General features: G+C 38.2%; 2 protein-coding genes and 1 pseudogene across 2 annotated transcripts in view; 1 reads left to right on the top strand and 2 right to left on the bottom strand.

The window, feature by feature from the left end:
* Positions 1-406: 406 nt before the first annotated feature.
* Positions 407-2,111, bottom strand: LOC125768165 (uncharacterized; annotated as a pseudogene).
* A 1,412-nt stretch (positions 2,112-3,523) lies between these two features.
* Positions 3,524-6,665, top strand: LOC125769244 (uncharacterized). Its single transcript, XM_049437846.1, has 2 exons — positions 3,524-3,894; positions 3,963-6,665. The coding sequence occupies exons 1-2, from the start codon at positions 3,699-3,701 to the stop codon at positions 4,853-4,855; spliced, it is 1,089 nt and encodes a 362-aa protein (XP_049293803.1). The 5' UTR covers positions 3,524-3,698; the 3' UTR covers positions 4,856-6,665.
* Positions 6,658-22,583, bottom strand: part of LOC125768162 (uncharacterized) — a 358,599-nt gene continuing 342,673 nt past the window's right edge. The window contains exons 2-4 of the mRNA XM_049435474.1: positions 7,334-8,460; positions 7,097-7,258; positions 6,658-7,037 (exon numbers count right to left, since the gene is read on the bottom strand). Of these exons, the coding sequence (XP_049291431.1) occupies positions 6,658-7,037; positions 7,097-7,258; positions 7,334-7,553 (762 nt within the window). The 5' untranslated portion in view covers positions 7,554-8,460. The remainder of the gene's footprint in view (positions 7,038-7,096; positions 7,259-7,333; positions 8,461-22,583) is intronic.

Here is a 22,583-nt window from a genome sequence, read left to right as displayed (position 1 = left end):
AGAGTTTGTCGTACGATCGCTCGAAAGTGAGGGTCAGGGGTAGCGAGAATGAAGAAATTTCCCCCCTCTCATGCGATTTCTGCCAAGTGGGATGAGAATGTGTTAGTGCGTTTGCCCGTACCTTTGAACATATGGGCCAAAGAAGAAGAACAAGAAAGGAGAAGTTTGGTAAAAAGAACTTTGTTTACCATTCTGCTTCGGTATTTTGGACAGTGAAGAACTAAATCTGGTGCTCAAATATAATTGTTACAGTGCACTGTGGGCAGTTTGGAACGTTTGGTGGGATAAAATTATTTTTGGGTCACAGTTTTATAGTAATGATGAAAATTGCTCTGTTTTCTTGTAAACTTAATTATTATTGGTAACATGTGATTGTAACACTTATATTAGTTAAGTTTTTATTATACTAATTATTCATAACTTTAAACAGATAAATTTGTTTGTTTTTTATATTTTCATTAATAGGTGTGTTATTCAGGTGCCAGAATTCGTCGCTTATAAAATTAATATTCAGGGTATCTAACTCATTTAAAATAACATCTAACTCTGTTTCTTCCTCCTCTTCACTATCACTATTTTGTAAATTCAATTGTACATCGTCGCTGTCCGTTGTTTCATTTTCAGGATTAGTGAAAAATGATTTTACAACTTCGGGGTAGTCTATCTTGTTTTTAAATTTAGTTTTTGATATAATTACTGTACTTATATGAGGATCAGAAGAATATAGAGCTAGCATAAAAGTGTCTTTTACATTGAAAGTTCTTTAGCTTTTTCTTGCGTGCTCTCTCCTATCCTTTCTGTATAACTTATGCCGGGCCTCAGCAGCTTCTTCTCCTAGAGAACCAACCGGGGCTGGAGCGTTTATAATTATTTCGCCTATATGAGCTAATATTTTATGAACTGTGGCAGGCATCTTATACCAGTTATAGTTATTTACATATAATTCATAAGTGTCCCTACAGTATTTACTTACAGCTACAGGATTTAAATACTTCGTTCAATTTATAGCAATTAAAATATTCTTAAATCTTTCAACAAGCTCTTCTTTTATACCTAAAATTGTACTATGTTTTTTTGTATCGGAAAACACACGTCTACAAACATTACCAGTAGTGCTGTTTGCTCCCATCGGTCTTGGCTCATAAACCTTAACTCCAAACTCTTTATATATGCTATCTAAAATAATTTTCTTACGCTCTATATATAAGCGTTTGTATTCCTTTGTTATTTGCCATCGTTTAAAATCTAATCTGTATGCGACGTGCAGCAAGCATTCAAAAAATCGCATCCAGCAATGCAGAGATGATGCTCCATATATAATGTTTTCAGGTTTGCTTAGTCCTAATCCTGTCTCTAAATTTGCTATATTATTCATATCGTTAGGAGTCGCACCACAAATACAGCACGTTTGCATTGATCGTGTATTTGTGATGAAGGCTAGTATCTTGCCATCTATCATACTCATATAAAATGTATACTTGACATTAATTAGAGTATTATCACCTAAGTCAATTGAATGAGCAACTAATTTTTCAATCTGTTCATTTACACTATTTACTGTTTGCAGTACAATTTCCCTTGATTCTTTAATAAATTGTATCTGTATTGGTCTACAAAACCTAACGCTTTGAATAAGGCTATTAAACCACAAGATATTTTCTTCCGTCGTATTCGTGTAAAGCCGTATAGGATTGAACGCTCTAACTAATAAATCACTGATAAATGATAGTTACTATGTCCATTTGATCCGTCAATACCCCAAGAGCATAACAAAACGAAGTCATGTTGATTGTTGTTGTCCTTATTGATGAATGATGATATCGATTCACGTTGCATGTTGACAATGCTATCAGCTGTTTGGTTGAGCAATTCTTGAAGATCAACACTGGCCATAGAATCATTTGCAGTAACGAAAATCTCACTTGGTGCACATTTTTTTCTTAGCGCCGTAATACTTCCATAAGACGGGAACTGCTTTTTTGACACCTTATAAATGTAAGATTGAGAATAATTCGTGTTTATTTCGACAGTTCCTTTTATACCTATCCTTTTACCTATACCTACACTCCTACCTTCGGCTACACCAATACAATGATATTTCTACAAGAAGCGGCTATGACTTTCTCTTTCGCACCACTTTCTCTTTCGCTCCTCAAGCTCGACTCTCTCGATCTACCACCACTCTTACATAAATGTTTATGTATTGTGCTTTTGAAAGCTTTGCCTCAATAAAACAGGCTAAAGCGTTGAAGTGGGGTTGAACTTCTTTATATTTTACAGAAATCGGGATCGGAGATCCTCACTCGCTGGCTTGCCAAAACCTTCTGGTCCTTGACCTGAAAATTTGCTCTGCTTATATACTATTTGGTAGCGCTCGCTAAATGCGCGAAGGTGATCCGTTTTGATGCACGGACCTGATCCGTTTTCTTTGGTTGAAAGTAGCGTGGGTGCTACAGCGTCTTGCACAGCAACAGCAGATCCTTCCACGTTCGATCCTTCCTTCTTTTTCGAATGCATCGACAAATTCAAGAAGAACCTCACCTGAGTTGCTATCGCAAATCAAAGCAACACCAACACATTAACATCTGCCGTGTACGAACAGCAAAAACGACTCAAAACGATGTAAAAACTTCGGCAAATGTCATTTGGGATATTTGCTACCTCCCAGCATGCAAATTGCAATTTTTTATTCTAAGGTTGTGGTTTGGCGTGTACGTTTTGTTATAAAGTGTAGTTACATAAAGTTCTGTGAAAAAAATCAATTTTGGACCTTTAATTATCGCCATTGATATTGTTGATATTGTTACATTGGCGCGCTGGCTTTGCTTGTTTGGCTGTCAAAACCAAAAACGAAGAATAAATCAAAACATCAAAGAAGCAAAAACCAAAGCGGCAGCAGCGTTTGGCAACAAAATTGCGAAATCCAAGCGATTTTTGTGTGTTATTTACAGTGCATGTTAGTAAAGAGAATGGATGGTTGTTTTGCGAAGCGAATACGATTCAATTCGTACATTTATCGCAATCGTGATCGTCTTATGGAATCGAATCAACATGACGATGTTAGTTCAAGTGGAAGTAATAATGGTATGAAGCAAAGTTATACAGTTGCTTTAATCGTTTTTCAACAGAATAATATTTATATACCTATTACAGTTATTCGCGATGATCAAAACATTAATGATCATCACATTGATAATGTTGGACCAGCTGAAAATGTATCAAATGAATCAACTGAAAACGATTAAAGTGATGCCAGTGATGATGGTGATAATGATGGCGATGATGCTGTAAATGATTATTTGATGGAAAGCTCAGACGAAGAACAAGAATTGCAACAATATGAGGAACCATTCTCAGTGCCAAATGCGTTACGTCGTTGGGCCATATCTACAAACCAAACAGACGACTCGATTGCGGAAGTTATGGAAATAATACGAAGATCAAGCAATTGTAAACTACCGAAAGATGCAAGAACCCTGCTAAAAATCAATCGAGACCCTTCTGCCGAAATTATTGCGTAATTGATCATACGTAGAGATTCTAAGCCTTTTTATATTTATGTATATATTTTGTTTACTTGTAGCAATTCAAACCTTCGTATCGATGCAACGCTTAAGCTTAATATATCAATCGATGGATTACCCATTTTCAAGAGCAGCGGCCTTCAATTTTGGCCTATACTTGTTAATGTCCATGGAATGCCGGAAGCACCTGTAATGATAGTTGCTTTTTATTGTGGACCAACAAAACCAGCAAGTATCGAACACTTCCTACGGCCGTTTGTTGATAAAATGAATTTTCTCACAAAAAATGGAGCAGTCATCAAAAACAGGAATGTCAACATAAAAGTACGTGCCATTATAGCCGATTCCCCAGCCCGAGCTTTTATCAAAGGTAATGTGAAACAATTATAACATATGAACTTTATACGTTAATGAATAGTTTATAATTTTTTTCAATAGGTGTTATCAGTTTCAATGCACTTAATGGCTGTTTAAAGTGTGATTCGGAAGGGAAGAGCATACGAGGAAGAGTAGCATACTCCGAGTGTATCGCTTCAGATCGCACAGATGATGGATTTAGAAAACGTATGTATGGTAGTCATCATAAATTCGATTCTCCACTGTTAGATTTAGATGATTTCGATATGATAAAACAAGTAATAGTAGCAGATATATTACATTTAATTGATTTAGGAGTAACAAAACGAATGGTTGTAGCCAGGAAATTAGGAAAATTTGGTGTGAAAAAAAAGTTAACGCCTACACAAATGAACAGCATTTCAGCAATGTTAATGAATATCAAATTGCCAGCTGAGATACATAGAAAACTTCGTTCATTTAATGATTTAAAGTATTGGAAAGGAAGCGAGTTTTCATCCTTTTTATTTTACGCCTCCATAGTTGTATTAAAGGAAATCTTAAATGATCAACACTACAAAAACTTTTTGTTATATTTTTGTAGCATTACACTCTTTTCATCAGAAGTGTATAAAGAGCATTTTTCTTTAGCAAATACCCTAATTAAACTCTTTGTAAAACAATATAAAGATATTTACGGACCAGAATTCATTTCAAGCAATGTCCATAACCTTCTGCATATTTACAAAGAAGTCGTTCAATTTGGTCCACTCCACACCATCTCTTCTTATGTATTTGAGAACGAACTGCAGCGCATAAAACGTTTCCTACGATGTGGATCGAAAAGTTTGGAACAAGCAATAAACCGAATTGCAGAATGGGAGACCTATAAGGCAGATCTTGTTAATGAACAGGTTAAATATCTCCTCGTTAAACAAAGGGGTAGTAAAGCTACACTTCATGTACGCCAAGGATTTTGTCTTAGAAATGACTAACATAATTCCTTCTTTTTAACCCAATCAGGTAACGTGCATCAATATGTAAATGCAGTTGCCCAGGAATCCACCGTAGATATTCATGCGAAAAAACTATCTAAATCGTTTGATGCTTTCGATTACCCTTTCAATTCTAAATTCATCAATGTACATCAAGGCAATTTAAAGGATTTAGAAGAAAAGAATGTAACGTTAGGCCTGCATGACATAAAATGTAAATTAGTATTAGTTTCTCATATTGACGAAAATGAGAATACTTTTATCCCCTTATTACATACATTAGTTTAATAAATCATTACAACCATGTTCTTGATATATAAGGAATGTTTTATTGCGTTTATGAAATTCAATTACTGGTTAACTTTGTTTGCCTTTGGCAGCGTCGAATGATATTATAACTAATCCATGTAAATTAGTAAGTCCATGTAATTAGACCTTAAAGTTATATATTATACATGAGGCTTATTGTCTAATAATAAGATGCATTAAAACTATGCTTAACTGCTAATATTATTTTCTATGATTGTGATGGGAAATTTTTACTAATCCTACTAAATTTAAACGTTGACCACTATGCCTCAGCTTATTTTGTATGAATGTTCTTATTTTGCTATCTATAGCGATAAGACCATTACACGTTACAATATGTTTGTAGAATTTTAAAATGTTTGTATATTTTACAAACGGAATTTTGGGATCTGGGTGACCTATTCCTGTCCAACTCATCTGAACCAAAAAATTTCTATTAAATAGCAAGTCCATGCTATCGCCCTGTTGCGTCCAGCAACGAGCCCTTTCTTTCTAACCGTTGCCAAAAGTATCAAGAAACAGTTTTTCTAATAATAGAGTACAATCTTTAATTAAAAAATCACTGTTGCTTCTGAGGCTGTTTCTATCGAAAAAAAGAGCACTAGCGTCCCTTCTTACGCACTTTTATGCTCTTTTTTTACAACCGATCGCGGTCGTTACTCCTTTCCGAAGTTCATCCGAGCCGCCCGCGATCCTTCGGATCGGATGAATATCCCTAAACTTGTCCGCAACCGTCTCGCTCGGTCGTTTCGCTCCTCATTTCGCTCGCTCATCTGGCGCTGTCAAACGTTGGGCCGTTGTTGTAAACAACACGCCCAATGCGCATATTGGTTGCATTTTGGTCGGATAGCGGTCGAACCAGTTTGTCAGCATGTAAACAGCAGCCTGTTTAGAGTGTGTGGGTGTGTGGTGTGGATGAGAGGGCTTATAACCAAAGTTTAGATTAAAGTGTGTTTTGCAGTCGATGCAGTTGTGGTGTTTGCGCTTTAAATTAGTGGCTAAATTACTTGTTTTCGGCATAAATTGTATGTTCATCAAAAATGTGTGCGTTTTATCGAACCCGCGATAGAAGACGCGAAATGTGTTAACAAAAGCAGTGAGAGGAGCATGGAGAAAGTAGTGTAAAAAACATGCAAACAATTGGTAATAATGATACAATCAAGTTGATAATAACATAACATAGGTATTGCTTAACTTAATTATTATTTTTTCAGCTTTATCCAACGAAATCTATTGTCCAGACTTTACGGCAAACGAAGGCAACGATGCTGCGGGATCTGTAGCCGGTAACACCGCAGTACGCATGAAAAGACGCCCCGACGTCGAACGGCATGCTGAAAATTCGATTGTACGACCAGCAGTGCGGTCGTCAATAAATGGCGTCATACGCTGAGAGCGCCATCTGACGAGTCGGTTAAGGACTGCTGTCAGACGTCGAACAACTGGTCGTACAACCGGTTTTTCAGCATGCCGTTCGACGTCGGGGCGCCGTTTTATGCGCACTGGGCGTGTAAACGTGCTTCAACACTGTCCGAAGGAAGGCGGGCATCGACGAAATTTTTCAACTTTTGTGTGAATTCTTGTTCGCCTAACTTTTCCTCCAGATAATTTAGCTCATCTTTTGTTGCTACAGGCTCGAAATCGAAACTGCTTGCTCGCACAATACCAACACTAGGTACAACTTTGTCGGCCACAATATCCAATTCCGAGCGAAGCAGTTTGATCTGTTTCTCCATATCTTTCAGCTTTTTGTTTGTGTGCTGTTGCTCCCTTTGTATTTCGTTTAGTTTATTCAACAGGACATGTAAGGAAGTATTTTCTTCGGCAGCAGTTTCCGTTTGTGTACCACTTGAATTAGTAATGGTCTTTCCGCCTAAACATATTAAATGGTTATGAAAATGTTATTTTGAAGCTGATAGCAATTGCACTCACATTTTGCTGAACTTTGCCGAGTTTTAGTAACAATATTGTTATCTTGTGTGGATGATGGAGCCGTTATGGAATTATGCGGAGCTGTAATTGATTCATTCGAAGCCGAGATTTCTTCCACCAGCTGCTCATTCACAATCAAATTTGCAGCACGTGGGGTTGAAGCTGGCAGTAAAAAATAATAATTAGTTTACGAAACATTATATTATAAATGAATAACGTTATAAACTTTGCACTTACATTTTGCAGATTGTACTACTATGTTGGAAATAACTTTAATGTTCTCCTTGGGCCTATTTTGGCTAGAATAAGATTGAGCCGGATAGGAAGTAGGAGCGTGGGTAGGATTGAGCCGGGTAGGAATCACGGTAGAAGGAAGCGATGGCGTTAGTTCTTGTACCAACTCCTCACGCAATATTGACGTTGTAGAACGTGGAGTTGAATCTGTGAAATACAACATAGATAATAATGATAATATTATTAATCAGCCTCATAAAAATGATTATTTTTTCACTGAAGCAATGTGGAAACTAACCAATATTTGCCGGGTTCAACGCCACCAAAACATTTTTCCCATTCGCCCTTTTCATCATCAATTTTGGTCGTTTTGCGCTAAACATATAAGAAAAACGAACGAAAACCATCAATTTTCATATCTTGTAATCAAAATGTTTTCACTAACTCACTTTTCCATTTGTCGTTTTGTTGAATCTTTGCTTTATGAAACGATATTAACGTTGTATTTGTAGCGAGGCCGCGTAGCCGAGGGAAGAAACACATCGAACGAATGCTTTACTTTAAACACGTTGGAGTTCAAGACCGGATCATGTAAGGATATCAAATACACAGCAAAATAAAAAGATTATCTTCAATAGGCACCACAATACACTGATTGGATATGATGGGACACAGACGCACGCAAAGAACAAAAGAGGGCTAAAGTCTGAAACACGACCCCCCCACTCACGGGCACTCATTTGAGTGACTTTTTTTCGTGCAGGGTGGTTCGAAATCGGTTGCGTGTTTTTTAATTATGTTTCGAGACACAGACACCTGAGGGCATGGCCGTCGAAGAAGAAAATGTAGCAATTGGTGCCATCTATCGACCACAGGTCAAAGATTGGCGATCCGTTGGAGCTTTCGCGAATAGCTCCGGCCACAGACATGGTAGCGATTAGTGGTGCATGGACGAAATGTAGCCACAAGTGCCATCTAGCCATGGCCAGAAGAAAGTTTGGCGATATCTCGGATACCGGCGGAGCTATGGGGCAAAGTTGGGCCAAAAATGAGGAAAATTTTACGGTTTCACAAACAGCGTATGGAACTTGGTTCCTCGATGAATAAATCACTTTTCACTATGCGAAAACCTCCTTACAATTTAATAGTAATTGTAAAAAAAAATCAAATTCAGGCCACATTGCATAGTCTCCGAACCACCCTGTACGAAAAATTGACACGCAGATGAGTGACCCTGAGTGGGGGGGGGGGTCTTGTTTCAGACTTTAGCCCAAAAGAGTGTGAACGCATAAGGAGGAATATCAACAACGGCAACAAGGCAAGTGAGAAAAATGGAAGGGATAAAAAAAGAAGAAAAAAAACCCATTTCATTATTTTTTTCCCTCACAATGGTTTTTTTATTTATGACGTTTTAAAGACAACCAAAGTACACATATCACACAAGGTATTGATCTCGCTGTCAAAGTTAGCCTAACCATCTCGTTATACGGGCTACTTTCCGTTGCCCGAAGGGCGCCCTTTCGGCTACGGAAAGGCGCCTTTTCAGGTGACATTTGCAACTTGGGCTGTAGCTCTTTGATCATGTTAGTTATTATGATAGTTGGTTCTTCGTTCTTGTTGTTGCAAATGTATGCGTGAGTAAACACACCAACCCAATTGACATTGTGCTAAAATAAACGCTATAATTTATGAAAAAATGATGGAAACTGCTAGAAAAATGCTCGAATCATTGACCACCGGGTTGCTACCCAGTGAACAATTCGGGCAGTGTTCGAGGCTCGAAGAGGTACGGTTCGACGGTTGTTCGAGCTATCGTTCGAGCTCGAATGGAAGACTGGTTCGATCATTATCGATCAGAAACGCATGGGCGCAGTACAGCTCGATAAAAAGCGCCATCTGTTGGTGCGAAAGAGTAAATAAAATTTAACGCCACCTGTTGACGCTGGAGAGCAACAAAATGCTCTCCAACGTAGGAAATAGAGCTAAATAATATCGTTCATTTTTTTATTTTATTACTTTAAAATAACTTAAATATAATTTAAAATTAAAAATTAAAAAAAATATACATCTCATGCTACCCATAAATCCGCTGCTACGCATATTCTCATTGTGCGAGTATATTCATATATGAATATGCACATAACACTGGGACACTGCTGGCGAACATGAGTGATCACCTAGCTGCGCTGCCGCTCTTGCATTCCATGAGTTGTACCACTCATGTTCCACGTCTAGAACCGGATAGATCCAATTATATGTTGCTATATGGTGGACACGAAGGATGATACATCTTCTCGCCTCTGTAGTAGCAGCAAATGATAACACGGGCTGCAGAACCAGAAGACAATCTCAAGGCTGGATGAAGAATTCATTATATTATGTTATGAATCGTTCATGGTCCACATAACTTCAGTTCACTGTTGTTCTTTTGTGCTTGTCCTTTTTCTGTAAAGAGAAATGAGCAAAGGATTAAATTAGGATTGTTTGCCCGTTGGTGTCTGAAGAATAGGAAAAGTTTTGCTTACCTTGTTGTTCGACGATGTCACTCGTGGTCGATGATGATGAAGGATAACAAAATGGAAAAATAAAAAATGAATTAAAAATATCAATTAGTTTATGTAGAACACGCAAGGTTCAATGTTGCTGCAATGAGAACTATCGTTAGTAGCGAATTTCGAATAAAAACATTAAAACAAACGCATCTCCTTAAGCCAACAATTCTATGGCAGGGTTCCATCTGCATACAAAATTATGCTTCAACGTTGCTATTTGTTTTGACGGCCCCAGATTAACCGCTCATAAACGGAACCCGGTTCCAATCTCAAGCTGTATTAGTCCTGCCACCATCTGTGGATCATCCGAACGCTCGCTATTCGGCCAAGCAATGCATCGATCATGGCGTGCTTACATTTTGTCTCGCGTCCCTTTCTGTGTCCCTTCCCGTGCTTTTCCCTTACGTCCATTCCTCTCAGACCCTTCTAGACGCATCACGTACGGCTCAAACGATCAGTTTCTTGTCTCTCTTCGCCACTTCAACAACCTGTACCACCTTTTCGATGTTAAGTCCTCTTTGGCCTACTTCCGTTCTGCACATAACAGCTTTCTGATCCTCCCTTTTCCTCACTTCCGCGCATAACTTGAGCTTTGATCATACTTTTAGTTAATAAGTTAAACTTAAAAAAAGTTTAGATTAAGTTAAACTTCTTAAACAGACAAACAGACTGTTGCGTCCTGTATCCGTTTTATCGGCGTGTGCAAACGCATATTCCGTTGTTTCATTGCTCAATTCACAGTTGATGCCATTTTTCTTCTCGATATGCACGATTAGCATGTTGATACTATGCTCCTGCTGCAGGTTACGTTTAACTACGTATGGCTATGTCATTTGAAAGCGCGCAAAAGATATCATAATTGTTTACGTTCCTATTCGTTTAACGCAAAGGAGCGGGAATACGTTTTAAGCTTACAGGAAAAAAAACGCAATCACAGTGGAACCACAAAGCTGCTTAACCGGAAGCATCGATATAACCGAGAAGAAACACGGCGTCGAAGCAGGATTAACCAAATCACAAACACTTCATCTCATATAAAAGCAGTGGAAGGATATTTCATTGTGGGATTAGAGCTTTCGGTGGGAATCCTTTAGAATGGCATAGCCATATGTGAATCTAACACCGATTGCATTTTAGGAACTTGTTCATGCTCATATCAAACCAGTTATCCGCATTCCGTTTGCTATCAACATTTTTCAGGCCATTACGCTCTTCGGCATAAACGCCAGCAACACTGAACTGATTCACAAACGCCAAAACTATCGTCTATCTTTCGTGGGCTGTTCTTATCCTGTTCGTGGCATTTGGCTTTCTTTTCTTGTGACCTTTTAAGATTCTCCTTCAGATAGTTTGTAGCTTCACTCCGGTTTACCACGTTACCCTACCGCAGCAAAGGATGCGCCAACCGCTGCATATCGCACTGATCATCTTCAAGTTACACTGTGTTTTCTTTCGCAGATGGAAACATTCCTAAGAACAGTCAGCACAAACAGCGGAAAATAACAACGTCGTGTGGCGTATACACTAGACACAGAAGGTTAACACCACCTACAACAATGTGACCTTAGAGTTCAATATTCAAGTGCAAGTTGGCTTACCCATATGATCAATGCAGCGGACATAATCGTAGCACCAAAACAGCACCGAGGAAAATCAATGATCGTGGTTTAATCGGGAAACAATGTTGGTAAACAACGGTCGATCCGGCAGAAGAGCCTGTGTATCTCCAAAACTGCGCGAGCTAAAACAATACGCTATTGCATTAGTCACAATATATAGCACATATTTGTTTTGTGTAAAAATAGACATTACTTACCAATTGCACGTCTTCTATTTCTTCTGCTGGACGCCGTCTTGAATATATCGTAGCGAATGTTGTACACCGAACTATCAACACGTATTATTTCTGCGCCTAACAAGGTTCACACCAAACGCTGCCGCTATAACAACACTAACACGATTATTAACACATGCATTACTCACCTCTCCGTTCAGGAATCGTAGGAGATTCAATAGATACCGATTTAATCAGGAATAACAATAGATTTTACAAATTAAAATACACTTTTCACAGAGCAAATATTGAACAACAGCATTGCACCGCATTGTTTACAATTCTGCCCCTTTCTTTCTTCTTCTTCTTCTTCTTCTGCTTCGTTCGATCTGTCACAACTGAAATGGCAGCAGATCTTTTTTTTTCGAATCATCGATCCCGTTATTTGGACGAATTCACAGCACGGCTCAGAACCAATCGCGCTAGTTTAGCCAAGGCTCAGAACCAATCGTGCTAATTTAGCCGCGCACAGCACCTATCGAGCTCAAAAATCGACCAGCAGGCTCGGACAACGCTTAAATTTTCGTCAAATTGTTTCCTGGGTATGATCACATTTCGTCTTTGACATTCTATCGACGCTGCCCGACCAGCAATGTCAGCACCCAATTGACATTTTATAGCGGATTTCAAGCGTTTTTCGAGCTATCGGTCCCTTAAACTGGACCCTTAAACGTCCCTTAAACGCAAAGCTTTAAGGGACGTTTAGTACAACGAAACGCTTGCTTCCATGCAGTTCTTTATATCATTCGAGTTTGTCATCCAAGCTGTCAAATGCCAAAGGCACGAATCAAAACAATAATCGCAGTAGTCTGGTTTGATAATTGTTACAATTTATGGTAAAAAATACCAATTTATTCACCATTTAACACTAGAACTACCAAGCGTTTTAAGCGTTTTTCGTTTGTGGTTAATTTTTAAATAATTTCGAAGAGTTGGAGTATATTTTATTGTTTATTGCAGATCGTACTATAGAATATATATGTGAAACTCATGTTTGAACTACCTTAGAATTGTTTAACCCTAAAAAATTATGTGATGAAAATGAAGCGTTCCAGTCAAAATGACTGGTGCGGTAGTTCTAGTGTTAATTCGTAACACACATTACGGCTCGATTTATGCACGATTTTGACCGGAACATGCCACACACAGAACGCGCGACGCCAAGGAATGAAGGGGGAAAAACATGCCGCTCCATTGAGACACCATCCGGATGAGTCCTGGAGCTTCCGTGTGGATGTTTTGTTCGCGACAATGCATGGAATCCAAAGCCGTGCATCTTATTTGCACGACTCGTCACTTTTTGGCTTCTCTTCACTGATTTTCACCGGTTTAAACTGAGATAACACTTGCAAAAACATCACCAGCAAAGACACGTTCGATAGCTAACACCAGCATCGACAGAATGTCAAAGACGAAATGTGATCATAGCAACCCGGTAGTCAATGATTCGAGCATTTCTCTTGCAGTTTCCATCATTTTTTCATAAATTATAGCGTTTATTTTAGCACATTGTCAATTGGGAACAGAAGGTTTTGAAACCTTGGAGATACATTCAACCAAAGACGGTAAATTAATGGTTCAAATATTATCGGGAAATTCAAACAAAAAGTGGTTGAATTATTTGATCGATTCGGGAGCCTGCTTCAATGCCTTGAGTTGGGGTGCAGTAAAAGAGCTTGGGGTGTCTTCAATTAATTACAACGATAAATTAACATTATGTAGTTTTGATGGGAAATTGTCAAAAACCATGGGATCTGTTCTCATTAACATGTATGTTGGAAAAACGGTTTACAGGACAAAGTTCCATATAGTAGAAACTCTTTTCGTCCCATGTATAATTGGTGCAGAATTTTTAAGGGAATATACGAGTCGGATTGGTGAAAGATTCCAAAGCATAACTTTAAAGGTACCATCAAATGAAAAAGAAGAGGAAGTTAAAGAAGGAAATGAAAGCGTGTTGACTGAAAATTGCGAATTACAAGAAAATTTGGAATTGCTGCCACACATGGAGAAACAATACACTGATTGTGATTTGATAGAAAGAAGTTTGGAAAGAGAATTGATAGGAGATGAGAGATATATGGAGCTAGTTAGCAAAATAAAGATGAAGCATTTAAATACGGAAAAGTCGAATAATATGAAAAAAATTATCTCTGACTTTAAAGATATTTTTTACTTGCCAGGTGATAAACTGACGTACACTCCTGTGGCATCACATGAAATAGAGACGACTTCGAATATTCCCATTTACAAAAGACAGTACAGATTTCCTGCAGCATTAAATCAAACCATGGAAGAACAGATAGAGGAAATGCTTAAACTACATATAATCAGACCAAGCAAAAGCCCATGGAATGCACCTGTAATGTGTAAACCAAAAAAATCAGATCAGGATGGGGAACGAAAATATAGAATTGTGGTTGATTTCCGTGCACTTAACCAAATAACTAAGCCATTTATCTATCCCATTCCTAGGATAGATGATATAATGGATAACATTGGAAATAGCAAATTTTTTTCCACGATAGACCTCAAGTCAGGTTTTTTTCAAATACCCATAGCTGAGAAAGACGCAGATAAAACAGCATTTTCGACGTCGAAAGGGCATTATTAATTTTTACGCATGCCCATGGGACTTAAAAATAGTCCATCTACGTTCCAGAAGCTTATGAATACGGTTTTGTATGCAATTCAACCGGTTAATGCATTCGAATATTTAGACGACATTGTGGTATTTGGTGAATCTGAGGAAGAGCACAATGAAAATTTGGAAAAAGTACTAAAGGGCTTAAAAGAATATAATCTTAAAATAGAACCATTAAAATGCAAGCTTCTACATACGGAGATAAACTATTTGGAACACACTATTAATGAACACGGTATAAAACCAACACAGGCAAACGTAAAGGCGATATTAGATATGCCAACACCACAAAACTTAAAAGAGCTACGTTCATTTTAGGAACAATAAATTTTTATGGAAAATTTATTCCAAATGTTTAGGAAATTCGTAAACCACTTCATGATTTATTGAAGAAAAACGCTAAGTTTGTTTGGGACAAAAATTGCGATCAGGCATTAAATAAATTGAAAAACATTCTTATTTCAGAACCAGTAATAGTACGCCCAAACTACAAAAAAGTTTTTGTAATCACCACAGATGCAAGCGATTACGCTCTTAGTGCATTGTTGTCAAATGAAACATCAATGTAAAGACCAATCGCCTATGCTAGTAGGTCACTTGTAGGAGCAGAAAAGCGATATCATCCAATTGAAAAGGAACTATTAGCGATTGTGTGGGCAGTAGAATATTTCAAGCCTTATATAAATTATTCAATCAAGCAATCAAGCAATTATAAATTTATAATATACTCCGATCATAGGCCTTTAGTTTCAATATGACGCCTTAAAGAAAATTCACCAATTTTATCTCGATTAAGGCTGAGATTGCAAGGTATAGAATGTGAAATAAGATATAAGAAAGGAAAAGAAAATGTAGTTGCTGATTTTTTATCACGCCTTCCAGAGGTGAAACAAAGCAAAACAGAAGATAAAATAAACAATACAGTCGCAGTAGTTACACGCCAACAAAAGAAAACTTTTGAAAAGGAGAGGATAGAACAAAATACGAAGAATACTCCACAAGAAGATCACTGGGGAGATTTATTAAACATAGACGTTGTGAATGAAGCAAGCGAAAAAGAAGTAAAAAGAAGAGAAAATTTAGATTGTATGAAACAAGAAACCAAGAATAAATTCAAGAACTGTGAGTCAGATTCTGAAAAAGTTGAAGTTGATAAAAACGAAGTAGAAAGAGTGTTACAAGAGTTTCACGATGCTCTTTTAGGAGGTCATGTGGGAGTAAGAAGAATGAAAAAACGAACCAAAGAGTTATTCTTTTGGAAAGCAATGGACAGGGATATAGAAAGATATGTAAAAGGATGCAGATCGTGCCAACTAAATAAGATTGGACGATATAACAAGATACCTATGAGAATAACGACAACCTCAAAAAGTCCATTCGAAAAAATCTACATGGATATTGTCATTTTACCCGAATCAGAATCAGGGAATAAATATGGACTTGTTATGCAAGATGATTTAACGAGGTATTTAATAGTTACACCAATGGAGAATCAAGAGTCCGCAACTGTAGCCAAAGCGTTTGTTCAGGAATTGGTCTGTCTTGTAGGTGCCCCTTAGAAGTAGTAACGGATCAGGGTACAAACTAGAGATGTGCAAAGTGAGTAAGAGTGAGATAGTGAGTTGAAACGTTGTAGTGAACGAGTTTCGTTCACTCATCACGATGAGTTTTAGCGACTCTTTTTTCACTTACTCACTCATGAGTGTAAACATGTAGCCGTGGTGAGTCGAGTTGCTAAAAGAGTAAATACGTGAGTTGAAACGAAAATGAGTTGAAACAAAAATGAGTTGAAACGAAAATGAGTTGAAACAAAAATGAGTTGAAACAAAAATGAGTTGAAACAAAAACGAGTTGAAACGAAACGTTTGATACACATGAGTTGAAACGCAATACATGTGTACAATACCCTAACTAGCCAAATGAATATACTTCTCGCTCTGCCTAACTTTCAAACATGCATAAGCGAACAAGCGGGCTAGACTGATCGGCATTGACATGAAACGGGATACTTATTCGGATATTTATTATCCTACTCACTCATGAGTATATTCATTTGGCTAGTTTGGGTATTGTACACATGTTTTCCGTTTCAACTCATGTATATCAAACGATTGGTTTCAACTCATTTTTGTTTCAACTCATTTTTGTTTCAACTCATTTTCGTTTCAACTCATTTTTGTTTCAACTCATTTTCGTTTCAACTCACGTATTTACTCTTTTAGCAACTCGATTCACCATGGCTACATGCTTACACTCATGAATGAGTAAAATGACCGAACCGGGTTTTTTATGACTCCGAAATGAGTCGATAAACGAGCTGACTCCTTATACCTACTCATTCACTCTGAGTTGACTCACTGAAAAGAGTCGTTATTCTCATCTCTAGTACAAACTTCCCAGGTAGCAATGTTGCATGACTTCCCCTCGTTTCACGTGCGATTTCTACCCCGCGCGGTCCAGCGCACCCACGAACGAAAGTGTCGCGCCCGAGAGCTCGTGTTGCAAGCTATTCCCGTCCCATTCTGGCCCTAACTAGCTTTTCTTCCCTCTCGCTCATCTCGCTCGTGTTCATTTTCTGGTGTGCAACAAACTGCTCGGTTTCGCGGTGTCGCACCGCACACACACACGCCATCGGCCATGTATCGTACTTGGCTCCATCCTGATTGGCTGTTATCAAATGATGGCGCCGATTAGGATCACTATGTGTGAATGGTGTGGATTAGAATTAAGTGGGTCAAAATTAGTTGTTATTGCACATATTTCGTTTTTATGCATATTTAAGTATAAAAAATACTTTTTTATGGTTTAAATATTATTTTTAATTAATGTGAAGGGCAAATTAATCTTCGCTTTTAAAAATTTGCTCCATTTTTGGATTTTATTTTGTGTCGAATAATGGACATTATTTTCATGGTCAAAATATAACTCCTTCGTTTGAGATAAACCATAGTGCCATTTGTTTTGGCTCTCTTCTTTCTCTTGCTGGACGAATTGTGGACATTTTCGCAAACAGATATCGATTTTGCTGGACTCGGTTCAGCTTCGTGGACGGTAATTAAAATCTAAATTAAGTTAAGTTAAATTCATTATTTGCACCGCGAAAGTGTTTGGAAAGTGTAGTGTTAGAAGGGTTCGTAAGCCCTTTGTAAAAAAGTGAAAAAAGTGCGTGTATGCGAAGGTGGTCGGCGAAGCAAAAGGATTATCGCGGACTAAGCGGAACATTGGAGAATGCAGTTGAAGTGGAAGGAAATCCCGACGGCGTCGATGCAGTTGGCGTGCACAAAATTGCAGCAATATTAGCTGTCGAATAGTTCGGTAAGTTTAAAATGTTCCCGTGTTTTAATGTGTGTATAAAAAGTGTTCTATTTCGCTTTCTCCCACAGCTTTTCTTCGGGCGCCGCCAACACCGTGCACCGCATTTCCAAGGAAGCCCGTCCTTGTGGATGAAGGAAGACGTGCGAGGGGCGAGAGGGAAGGCCAGACAAGCGCGCGCGGCTGAAGTGGACCGAAGGAAGGATGGATCGACCGGCACGTACGAGGCGAGAATCAGCTGGCGGCAGTACAGAGGGGGCTAACCAATCATATGTAAAAAAACGGTGAGTAAATAAAACAAGAGAGTTGAAAGAGAATCCTTCGTGTCATCATTTCATACGATCCGAAAGGTTTGGGGTGGGGGTAAAATGGTACGATACATCGCATGCAACACGCGACATGTCGCAGCGATCACACCATTTCCTGCTGCTCTTTCCCGCATTTGGGTTAGCGATTGGGTTTAATGGCTCCCATACAAAAGTTCATGCGACATCGGCGATTTTGCTGCCTGGGTTCATGAGCGAAGTTATGAAGGAAACATGCAAATTGTTGAAAATACAAAAAATTAACACCTCTGCTTATCATCCTCAAGCAAACGTAGTAGAAAGGGCAAATAGGGAACTGAAAATATATTTAAGACAGTTTGTTGGAAAAAACTACTCCACATGGGACAGTGTATCAAAATATTTCACTTTTGGCTACAACACAACGGTAAACTCCTCGACGGGATACACTCCATACGAGTTGATTTTTGGTAGGAAAGCGAGGATACCGACTTCGCTACATAATCAAAACGCCAAACGGAAGTATAGCGATTTTTGCGAGGAATTAAAACGTAAACTAACGGAAATGCACATAGTAACAAAAAGGAATCAAATAAAAGCCAAAGAGAAAAGAAAAGATAATTATGACAAAAACGCAAACGAATGGCAACCCATGTGGGGAGAAATGGTGTTAGTAAGAAATGTTCAAACGGGGATAGGACAGAAATTACAAAGTATTTGGAGAGGGCCGTACGAAGTAGTAGAAATACCCAGTGAGCAAACTTGCGTAATTAAAAATGGAAAAAAGTTGGAAAAAATTCATAACAATAGATTGAAGAAATTTGTAGAGTAAGTGAAGTATGGTAAAAACAAAAAAAAAAAATAGTATGTAAGTTCTAATGTGAATTTATAGATTTAAGGAAAGATTAGTATGTAAGTTTCTCATGTGAATTTATAGATTTTAAGGAAAGATTAGTATGTAAGTTCCTAATGTGAATTTATAGATTTAAGGAAAGATGAAAAAAAGAGAGGCGACTTCACGATAATAGGATGTAATACGGATGTTACACTAAAACACTATGCACTAACACTAGGATGAATACGCTCCACCATACACAAAACAAAGCTGCAAACACGACATTGCACCGAAGAGTTGATGATAGCAGGGGGTTGAATTGAAGAAACAATTGAATGATGATGAGAGACGGTACCACAAATAGATATAGCCGAAAACATCGTTGAATGTAGACGAAGGTGGCATGACCACATCCACACGATAATGACGGAGTTCAGGCGGAAAGTAGATGCATCGTAAACGCCTGGTTACCAGCCGCTACAGCTGAAATCTGCAGTTATATAAAGGCAGTTAAGAGCGACTGATACTATTGTTGCAAGACGGAATCGGAGTGTACATGCGGTGTTGATTACAAACCAAGACACGATAGTGATCCGGCAGAGGTAGAACCTTATGATGTAATACAGGTAGAAGGACACAATTGTAAACCTGCGGAAGTGAGTTTATATGCGCGTGTGATGGAATATTCTCTCTTGAAAAAGAGAGGCATGCTGCGATTTGCTTGCAGCAGATCAATAGAAACGAATAGGCGGTTGAAAAAAAAAGTAAAATGAGATGTAGCGACCGTGGCCGCAACGACTTGTCGCTACGTGTAGACGCGACATAATTTGCTATAACCCAAGTAGAAATTTCGAGCAGTTTTTTGGCTTTTTTCAATGGACTCGACCGCGCAGCAGCTTATCGGGGGGTCGGATGGCACGCACACAAGAGAAAACATGGCGACACGAACACATTTACACCAACTTGTCAGCCGGCCTTAGCGTAGGCGAATAAAAGAGGTTATGTGTGATCCTTTGCTTGCTTCTAATTCCTTACAACAGCGCGACTGTTGTAGATATCCGATCTATTTTTAGATTTGTGTCTGCGAATGAGATAGGAAGAGAACATATATTTTTAATTAGAGACAATTTATTTACTCACCGAGGTTTTAGGCATGGTCCATGGTTGTAACGGGATCGCTGCTATTCACATGATCTTTTTTATCGATCTGCGACTGGCGTCTAAACAAATGTGTTTGATGCTTTCTAGACGGTGGAACGCCGAAAACTTTTTTTCATTTTTTATGTTCGTGATAGCTTTTCTTTTGTTTGGGTATTACAATAATGAAACGATTATGTAAATTAGATATGATTTTGTATTTTATTGATCTTTTGAATCTGTATCCACTTTCTTATCACTTTTAACGATGCCTTCGGTACAATGCGTACCGCATCTTCTTTTTAAAGCTATACATTTTTGTAGAAAATTACAACTCCTTACTATGCCCTATACGTAAATACTTTCTTTTAACTTTTTAACATACGCGCATGTTATTTTCACAACCTGGCGAAGCTTCGACATACCATTTCCAGTTCTCCCTAACGTTCCTAACGAGGTTAGTTCTACATACAAAGATCGTTGTATGTATGTAAATATGATTCGTTTGTTTCTTACACCTAAATGCGTACATAGAAGTGGCGTAAAAATTCTGCTGTTTAGAGATTGTGCTGTTCTACCTATTCTTTTTACAAAAAATCTTACTAATTAAGGACAGTTTACGCTTTACACCATCCTTTATCGCAAAACTTTAGTTACCTACATCTTATCTGATCACGACTCTGGGATTATCCTGACAAAGGTAATCTAAGCGCCCGCAATTTTACTGCCAATTGACGACAGATACGCTTGCGTTATTGTCGGTTAGAACACGTATGAAAGCAGTTGGGGCCATGTCCTCCAAGGACGTTGCTTAGCAGCTATCCATTCGACACGATGCGTATAGGAGCATCGCCAGCTAAATGATAGAGCCAAATGAAGATTAATCATCCGGATGTCGCAATAGTGAGTGGGTTTCCTACAAAGAATTTCTGCTCGACCTAAAACGAGACAAGAAGAAAAGTCATTACGATAAAGTAGGTACATGATCATCTTGCACTGCTACAATACTTACCGAAAACAACATCCAAGACCACTTTGCAAGCCTTCAACGGTCATCCTACAACATTTATGAACTCGTAGCGGCACATTGAATAGGGGTTTTACATTCCTAAACAAAGAAAACAAATAGTATTACTATTAGAGTTAAAATCAATATATCTTTCAATTGCAGTTGAAGTAAATGTTTTAAGAGATTATCCCTAAAAACGCGTGTGGTTTTTCTTTAGAGTGCAAGTAAAAAGTTCTGTCTTTATTCTGTTGTTAACCGGAAGTAGTACAAAGTAAGATTGTTTAAAGGCATGGCTGCCAACATAGAAAAAAACACAAAATGACACATGTCATCTCATGCAGGCAATAGACAGGAGTTGTCTACCTTAACAATCCCATGTCCTTAGCCTATTTGCACTATCAGCCCCAGTATATTTACCCTCTTCTTTCGTTCCGGATTGATTCCAATCGTCGTTCTTCTAAAAACACTCCTATTCACACTCTAGAATGCTGTCCTGTACTTCCGATTTAAGTACTGCATCTGCAGCGTACGGCTATCCAATTTGCTAAAACATAGAAGTTTTACACGTTTAATTAAACGCTCGTTGTCCTGAAGTATATTCTATGAATATAACTAAACACAGCACATGAAGAAACGAAATACAACTTACCTAGTACTTCTGAACTCATGCTAGCTTATCTGTTTCTACGTCCATTTTTAACTGTCTGAAATTAGTTCAGCATGTTAGAATAACACTCTACTTTTCTTTAAACGTTTTTATTATACATAATTAAACACTTTTTCACCAAAATGGGAGCCACAAAACGCTCAAAACACGAAAGAGATTTGAAAATGCGTTCAGCGTATATTCGTTAGGACATACGATTTGTTTATGTTTTGAAAATGTAGCCATCCCAGTCATGCAAAAGCGAGTTCATGCGGTCGAGTTTCTTTTGTTCTCATGGTCCCTAACGGGTCTGTTCGGAATCCACCGCGGAGTCCCGCAGGAAACACACAGAAATACGAGGTAGCTGCTACACGTGCTAATATTTTCCCATGAGCGTTCAGACAGACGACAGGTAACTAGCACTGTTCGTTGTCGCTACGCGCCTATACATGCGGAAGGTGTTACTGGTTCTTGTAGGCAGGTAATAAACACAGGATGCTATGTAGGTTCGACTAGGGGAAACCGAATACCTCTGATGATAACTGAGTCATACCACAAACCATTGCTTGGCCAAGAAATGCTTACCGGCTAAACACCGACTCGCGTACCAGTGATGCGTTCGGGTACATAGGTAAAGAATATGAATGTAAAAGGATGCGTCGATTAGGTGTCGCACGATGGGACTAGGGGCAGTGAACGATCAATTTAAAAGTTGTTCAGAAGTCCTAAATTTTTCAAAACAGTTGTTCATAAGTAGGTCAACAATGTCCTTTACACTTTTATCCAAATCGTATGTTTGAAAGAATTTAAAAATTAAATTTTTGACCCTAAAGCAATCCCCGATATATTTAATCAAAATAACATGGTTAATCAATTGTATAAAAATCTGCAAAAATCTTTAAAAGATGCAAAATGTTATTCTTTACAACTTTGTAGAACATCATTTTCGTATAGCTCTTCAACTTTTTTAGTTATTCGCTAAAAACCAAAGCCAGTACGT

Source organism: Anopheles funestus, chromosome X (genome assembly GCF_943734845.2).
Source record: "Anopheles funestus chromosome X, idAnoFuneDA-416_04, whole genome shotgun sequence".
Classification (NCBI taxonomy): Eukaryota; Metazoa; Arthropoda; class Insecta; order Diptera; family Culicidae; genus Anopheles; species Anopheles funestus.
This window is presented reverse-complemented; position numbering and strand designations above follow the sequence as displayed.

Coding starts and splice junctions, on each gene's coding strand:
- LOC125769244 (XM_049437846.1), top strand. CDS start 3,699: ATGCCGGAAGCACCTGTAATGATAGTTGCTTTTTATTGTGGACCAACA. Junction 3,895..3,962: donor AGCCCGAGCTTTTATCAAAG/GTAATGTGAAAC, acceptor TTTTTTCAATAG/GTGTTATCAGTTTCAATGCA.